This window comes from Condylura cristata, unplaced genomic scaffold (genome assembly GCF_000260355.1).
Source record: "Condylura cristata isolate star-nosed mole 26May11 unplaced genomic scaffold, ConCri1.0 scaffold00022, whole genome shotgun sequence".
NCBI lineage: Eukaryota > Metazoa > Chordata > Mammalia > Eulipotyphla > Talpidae > Condylura > Condylura cristata.
The window spans coordinates 22,032,874-22,040,516 of NW_004567123.1; the positions used below are offsets into that span (position 1 = coordinate 22,032,874).

General features: G+C 59.7%; 1 protein-coding gene across 2 annotated transcripts in view; it reads left to right on the forward strand.

Annotated features, from left to right (window-relative positions):
* Positions 1–7,643, forward strand: part of LOC101632434 (tyrosine-protein phosphatase non-receptor type substrate 1) — a 39,684-nt gene that overhangs the window by 14,993 nt on the left and 17,048 nt on the right. For both annotated transcript variants that reach the window (XM_012728357.1, XM_004687336.2), the window contains one exon: positions 2,721–3,089. In XM_012728357.1, the coding sequence (XP_012583811.1) occupies positions 2,721–3,089 (369 nt within the window). The remainder of the gene's footprint in view (positions 1–2,720; positions 3,090–7,643) is intronic.

Sequence of the window (7,643 nt, forward strand, 5' to 3'; positions counted from 1 at the left end):
GGAAAAAAAACACATACACAGATTAAAATAATATTTGGCACATACGTCGCACTTTTAAAATTCTTCAAACGCTTTATAAACACTAGCTAATTAATAAACTCTCCTAAATCGGGATGCTGATCATAAAGAGAACTCAAAAGGAGAAAAAAAAAAAAAAAAGGTGGGGGGCCACGGCCCTACCCCGCTCCAGATTTTCCTATCGCCTGCCGGGGTGTGACTGCCGGCCTCCGGCACACACAGGAATAGCCCCATGCAGCACACACGCCTGCTCCACAGCCCCCTCACACGGCCCCCACCGGCTTCTGACTCACAGCCCGGTGTGCTGTTACTGAGAGGGATAATAATAACTGCCATTTATTACGCGCCCGTGGGCAGGGCTCAGCGGCAGGACCCGGGCCTGTCGCATCTCCCTGTCACAGGTGAGGAAGGAGGCCCCCCGGAGAGGATTTGCCCAGCAAGTAACACCCCTCCCTCCCTCTCTCCCTCCCTCTCTCCCTCCCTCCTGCATCCATTAATGCGGCCATTCAGCATGTATTTGTTGTGGCCCCACAGACACTGTTGCAGGCAGGGCCTGGAAACAGTTCCTGGCGGGTGTTATGTGCTGGCGGCGGGCAGGGGCGGGGTGGGAGAGGGGGCGACATGGCCATTCAGACATGGAGGATGGAAATAAAGTGTCTGATATAATGGGACCTGAAACTAAGCTTCAGCCCGCACCACTGCGGCAGGCACCCACTGTCCACCTGTGTCGGAGTCCTCAGGGCCATGCAGGCAGTGGATGCCGGCACCCCACTCTGTAGATGGAATGGGGGCTCCGAGAGGGGTTGCCGGGCTGGTTAAAGGGGATCCTGCACTCCTGCAGGTGGTCCAGGTGGCATTTCAGGCTTGTCCAGTCTCCCGGCTGGACTGCACACCCGCCAGAACGCCCCGGCAGGCCTGTCCACCTCCCCATGCTCTCACTGACCACCGGCCCCAGGCTCTGTGTCCGCTGGTTTCTTCCCCTGCACCGGGCAGGCTGGCTGACCTCAGGCTGTCCCTGCTGTCTGCCAGGAGGACCAGGGAGACCCTGGCCTGGGAATTGACTGGAACGAAGGGCAGGCGGCAAAGAGGCCTGTTCTGAGGCCTGGTTGTCCCCATCAAGGCAGATTAGAGTCCATGGGTCTTTTTCCCCTGGGCATCTTCCTCCTGCCCCTGAGGTGGTGCCAGGCCCCAGGCTGGGGGGCAAATTCAGTCTGTCCTGCCCAGCGGGACGGACCCAGAGGGTATGGTCAGGTCTGCAGCCCTGCCTGATACACAAGGCAACGGCGGCTCAGTTGGGACGGTCAAGGTCACGCTGGGAGCCAGGGTGCTCTGAGGTGGGAAGGGGCTGGCTGGGAGGTGGGAAGGGGCTGGCGTAAGGACCCCCCCCCCCGCCCACACCAGTCTGCTCCACACCCCCTCTCTGCTGCACCCCCCGTCTTCCTCTCCGTCTGCTCTCTCCGTGGTTCTCCCAACCCCACCATTTCTCCAAGGTCGCGGTGATCTGTCCTTTCTCCTCGTCCCCCAACCCCCGCCGCCCCCTACTTTGCTTAAACTTGGGGCCCCTGACTGTGTGTTGCTTTGAGCACCCGCAGCCTGTCTCACATCTTTACCGGCCTGTTCACCTGTGCTGGCCACATCCCCCTCTTCCTTTCATCTCTTCTGCCTGGGGTCTCTGTCTCTGTGACCTAATATTCTCCAATTTGGGACATCGGCGCCTCCCCACTGCTGACCGTGGGACTCCAGCACTCTGTAGTAGCTGCCCAAGCTGGTAGCCTGACCTGGCCCCCCACCCAGCGTCCCCAGCACGCAGCACCCAGTGCAGCCTGGCCTGTGAGGCGCAGCAGGGTTGGTGGAGTGATTTCTCAGAGACAGAAACATGCATGTGTGGTCACATTTCCCCCCAGAACAGAGCAGAGGGCTCGGGGACACCTGCCTGCTGTGTGGGTAAGGAAGTGGGCACTCAAAACGGTGGCTAAACCAGGGTGGAAAAGCCAGCCGGGTTCCAAAGCAGGTCAGAGGATTCCAAAGACCAGATGCCGCTTGTGGACACTGGCCTGGCCGAGGTACCTGAGCTCAGTGGAGACGGGGTCTAGCGACTGTCGGGGCAGAAGCTGGGCTCAGGGGCCACTGCACTGAGGCAGCATTCACACCCCTCGGCGCTGGGCATTGCGAAGCCGGCGAGCACCAACCCCTCTTGCACCCGAGAGCGCAGTCAGAGAGCTGTAAGTCTCGTCAAAGCCAAGGCCTCCTGCTTCTCTGCTTCTCCGCTGCTCCATGTGCCCCAGCTCTAAGTCGCTTCCCTGGTCTGGACCTGCTCCCTGGGCCAGGCCTGAACATCACCTCCTCCTCCCCTCCACTACCAGCCCCCCACCATGCTGCCACCCGCTGAGCCTTGGCCAGCTGTTCCCTCTGTCAGGAGCACTGTTACCCTTTCCTGGTAAATTCACACTTGAAGCCAGAGCCCAGCTCAGACGTGATACATGCAGAGGGCCCAGGCACTACGCCCACTCTCTGCCACCTCGCTCAACCTCCCTGTGCCTCAGTTTCCTCATTTGGAACAGCCTCACGCCACAGGTTCATTGTGGGGGTCCAGGTGATGACACTGCCGTGTGCTGAGCTTGTCAGTGAGTCCCTGTGCTCACACCTGAGAAAGCCCGCAGGGTCTCCGGGGACGGGCGAGTGACCCCTGTGCTTCCCTGCAGGAGCGGCCGGCGAGGAGGAGCTACAGGTGCTTCAGCCCGACAAGTTCGTGTCAGTGGCAGCGGGACAGACGGCCACTCTGAACTGCACCCTGACCTCCCTGCTCCCTGTGGGGTCTGTTAAGTGGTTCAGGGGGTCGGAGCCAGGCCGGCAGATGGTCTACAGTTTCAAACAAGGAAAAGAAGAAGGCCCCTTCCCCCGAGTGACCACTGCCTCAAATATCATAGGCAGAGATGACAGGGACTTTTCCATCCGCATCAGTAACATCACCCCAGCAGACACGGGGATCTACTACTGTGTGAAGTTCCAGAAAGGGGCCCCTGGCGACACAGAACTTAAGTCGGGCCCAGGCACGCAGGTCACCGTGAGCGGTGAGTACCGTGGGGGCCCTCGCCCGAGCGGGAGAGCAGGTCAGACACCATCGCCTTCGTTTTGTGAGCAGGCGTGGGGAGTAGGCGTGGCCGTGGGTGCTGGTCTGTGTGACCTGAGTCTCAAGGGCACGTGGCCGGAGCCCCACTCTCCTGGTCCCACACCCCTTTGCCTTTTCAACACCCCCCAGCCCGCTGGTTCCAGGGACGAGGAGGTGGGTCTCTCCCCTGCCCGCAGGGAGGGTCCTCCTGAAGGGGGGAGTCCTCCTTTGCTCAGCACTTACTGAGGCCTGCTGTGTGCCAGGCTCTGCTCTGGGAGCTGTGGAAGCAGCAGGAAACAAAGCAAGAGTTCTTCCACAGAGCTCCGTGCCCTTCCTGCCTGTGAGGAGAAGTCCGTGCAGGACAGAGAGGGAAGGGTGGGTGTTTTTGGCTCTGTCTTCAGAACATCACACCAGGAGGGAATTCCTGAGGCCCAGACTTACTGTTTAGTCTGATGGCCAGGTTGGAGGAGACGCACAGAGGCGGGTGTTTGCTGTGGGTCTGTCTGCAAACCTGCCTGTGATTCAGGGGCCGAGTCACACAGTCCCTGAGATTCCAGGCAGAGCTGGGCCATCTCAATGTCCCTCACTCAGGGAAGAGCTTCCCCAGGTGGCTGGCACAGGGCTTCACTGTTCAGGGAAGAAAGATGCTCAGGGAAGGTGCTCTGCAGAGGCCTAGGGCCCTGGCCCTGCGAAGCCAGCCCAGGAAGGACCTTTCCACCACTGGCCCAGACCCCCGTGCTCAGATGCGACGTCCGAGGCCCAAGATCACATGCTCAGTGAGTGAGAGAATTGTTCTAGATTCAAGACCTGGTTCCAGGCCAGGCTGCTTCCTACCCAGATGTGGACACTGTGTCCTGGAAGAGCCTGGCACAGGCAAGGCATGCGTGGACGCTCCGTCCTCATAGACCCAGGACCAGCATTTCTGCTCGTCGTTGGTTTCTCAAAGGTGGAATGTCACCTGTCACTCATAGGCAGGCCCAGAGACCCGTAGGTGAGAACCTCTCCCAACCTTCAGCCACATCATCCCAAATCAAGCAGGTGCCCCGCCCAGAGCTGCCCACTGCCCACTGCTTCAGCACCGTATAACACGCCACACAGGTGCTGGTGCTGCCCAGCATGTGGTCTGGGCTGCAGGGTGTCACTCGTTCCCAGCATCAAGCTAGAAAACACTGCAGAGACACCCTGGTGCGTCATCTGCTCGCGAGGGAGATGCCCCTGGAGGTGCCTTCTGGGCCAGGGGGGTGCACACTTCAGCCCCGTGGGTACTGGCACGTTTCCCTCCAAACTGTGGCAGCAGTGAGTCTCCCCACAATTCCCAGACAGGCAGGGAAGGTGTCTTTATCCTGCTTTGCAGAGGTTACTGAACTTCCTGTGGGCCCCTGGCCTGGAGGATCTCAGCTAGTAAGTGGCTCCATCTGTCTCCTAGTGGGGGGCCCCTTTCTCTGCCCAAGGCCCCTCCAGATGAGACCTGCATGAGAAAGGAAGAAGGGGGAGGTGGGGAGCAGTCGGCTCCCCTATCAGGTCATTTGCTCTCCTCACCGCCTGGCAGTGAGGGGCCATGTGGTGCCCTTTTATAGATGAGCACACTGAGGCCGGGAGAGGGCACCTGCCCTCAGCTGCCTGGGAGGCTGAGGTGAACCCCAGGTACATGACTCAGCCCGTGCTCAGACACACCCCGGTGTGCTTATAAAGTGGAGGGAAAGCCTGACTCTCTCCTTTAAACCTTGCAGCGTTCTGTTCTCCAGCCACGAGCCTTTTCTAAAACGTCCTGGAGGAGCAGAGCTGCTCTGCGCCCCAGATCACACAGCCCTGCGAAGGCCCATTGTGCTGGGCTGCTCCCGACGTGTGAAAGCTCCCAGGGGCTCCTCCACGTGCCGCTGCTCCCTCCCTGAACACCCATGGGAGCTGTCTGGGAGGGCGGTGTGGGGAGAGGGCCAGCGCCCCACAGCCCGAGCGCCTTCCCTGGCTCCGCAGACTGACACAAGGAGCAGGTGTTTCCCACAGGTGCTGGCCAGAGTCACGGCTGCTTTGATGCTACAGGGGCTCCAGTCGTGGCACCCAGAGGTGACCCCTAGTTTCCCCTAGTTCGAGGAAAAGGGGAGGTGGTGGTTAGTGTAGGCTCATGAAAGTGGGGCACATGCTCTCAGTGGACGTGAAGCATGTCCCGTGATGGGGGTGACCATGGGGAGTGGGAGGAGGTGGCCCCGTCACCTCACCTAGCAGAGTAGCTGGGCCACACAGGTGGCCCTACGGTTGGTTTTCTAGACCTCAGTTTCCTCTCCACAGAGGGGTGTCATCACACCAACCGCCTCAGGAAGCCAGGGTCTGCAGCCAGCCTGCTGAGGGAACAGTGGGCTCGCCCCGAGGCGAGTCATCTGGGGCAAGTCTCCATGGACTAAGTCCTCAGTTTCCCCACCTGGGAAGTCGTGGTAATCACTGCTGCTGCTCTGGGCTATGAAGGACATCGGGAAGGCCCTCCATGGGCTGGGCAGGCGTCCCTGAGTGCTGGGGCAGAGGCTGAGATGTGGGCTGAGCTGTCAGCCTGGGCTCTGTTCCAGCCTATCCACTCCCCGGCTCTGTGACCTCTGGGCCTCTGTGACCTCTGGGCCTCCCTGCCCTCATCTGTCAGTGAGTCAGTGATGCTCCCACCTCACAGCAGCTGCAGGGCTGTGACACGAGGCACACTGTGGTTGCTCGGGCAGTGCCTGGGGCCGAGAATGCCCCTTGGTGGCAGCCGTGACGGCCAGCCTCCTCTCTAGGCCTCGGGTGTTAGCGGCGATGTGGGCCTTTCCACTCTGGCTGCTCCTTAGCATCCTTGGAAAGAAAGTCACCTGGAACAGATCCTGGGCCCTGACTCCACTCTGGAAATTCTGATCTAATTGCCAGACATGAGCCCGGGCAGCTGAGTGTTTCATCTGCTCGAGAATGCTGAGTACAGCCAGGCCCAGAGGCCCTGTCCTAGGGGTTCTCTGGGGTGGCCAAGGAAAAGTTGTCTTCTTTCTTCCTGACTAAAGTGGTTTTCGTGCCAACGGGCCTGTGAACAGCTTTCAGGGGTGCTGCTTCACAGCAGTGTGAGCCCGTGGTAGCTCATTGGAGGCCCGAGAAAGCAAGCAGGAGGGGAGGCCTGGCGCCCTTCCCGAGCCCAGCGCTGGCTGAGGGTGACTTCCTGCCCCGAGCAGGGCAGCCCAGACTCCCTGCTCAGACCCCACAGGGGAGCCTTCCCGTCTGCAGAGGCTCTGGGGCGGCCCCAAATCCTCCGTGTAGCTCCAGGGCCCTCCCCGCCTCGATACAGCAGAAGCCACAGATCAAATCTGTCTTCCCTCCTTTCAGAATGTTCTACCTCTCTGTAAGGAGAAACCTGTGGGGAAGCACCTGTGATCTTGTGTGTGTATTGAAAGCAAATTTGCCAAACCTGTTTCCTGAGGGGATTATTTTAAAAACGGAGAGATTCATTTGGGGTTTCTCTTCCTTTTCTCAATCGGGTTCTTCAGAGCAACTGCAGGGCTTGCCACTTTGCTGGGCATTTCCCCTGCGCTTCTGCCCTCCCCGCACCCCCAAGACAGTCTCAGACGGGCAGGGACCAGCGCTGGACAAGTCGCAGGAGCTGTTCTCAAGCACCTGCTGAAATCCCGCCTGTGCTGGGTACATCACACTCCTCTGCCAGGGCCGGGGCTTGGGCCACTTTGCACAGAAACACACAGGGGTGCTCAAGGATGCAGAACAGGGCCGCGCAGTGGTCACTCACCTGGTCTGCTCTGCGTGCAGGGACTGGGGCTCTGCCCATCCCCACCCTGCGCCCTGGCTAGCCCCTTCCTCCTCTGCCACACTGTCTGCTTGGGCCTCCCTGTGGGGCTGCTGGGGGGTTAACAGGCTGGGGTCTGGGGGGTCAGCCCAGCCGCAGGCTCCAGGACGCTCTGGATAAAGGGTGCTGACCACAGCTTCTCCCCAGGGGCCACCCGGCTGCCCAGCTTTTTATGACTTACTCTGCAGACAAGCCTTGCTCTGCCCTCCAGTGTTTGCTGAGTTCAGGAAGCAAGTTAAATGTTTACAAAGGCAAATATTTGTGAATTTGCTGTCTGTTACAGAAGGTGTTGGGAAATAATGGGCCATTCGGAGGCTCCTTGTAGGGCCCAGAGAAGACCTGTCCCCAGCGATTCACTGTGTGTTTTCAGGATGAGGAAGACACTTCTGCCACACTCTAGGCCTGTGTCTGTGACTCTCCCTTTAATGAGGCTGAGAGACACCCACCTTGGCTTCCGCAGGCTCGGGGATCCTTGTGTCCAACCAAAAGTGACCCCGAGGAGGAGAACCCCAACACAGCACCCCTCGTCCCCTCCCTTCAAAGTCAGAGACTGGCACAGATTAGCCCTACTTGAGAAATAGTTTAAAGAATGAAACGTTTGGAGTAAATCCCTCACCCGCCACAGGGAGAGCTGGAGATCAGGCCTGGGCGCTCCCCTGATTGTGCCTCCTGCCTGCTCCCCTTGCTGTACCCCGGGATGAGCCCGCTGTCCCA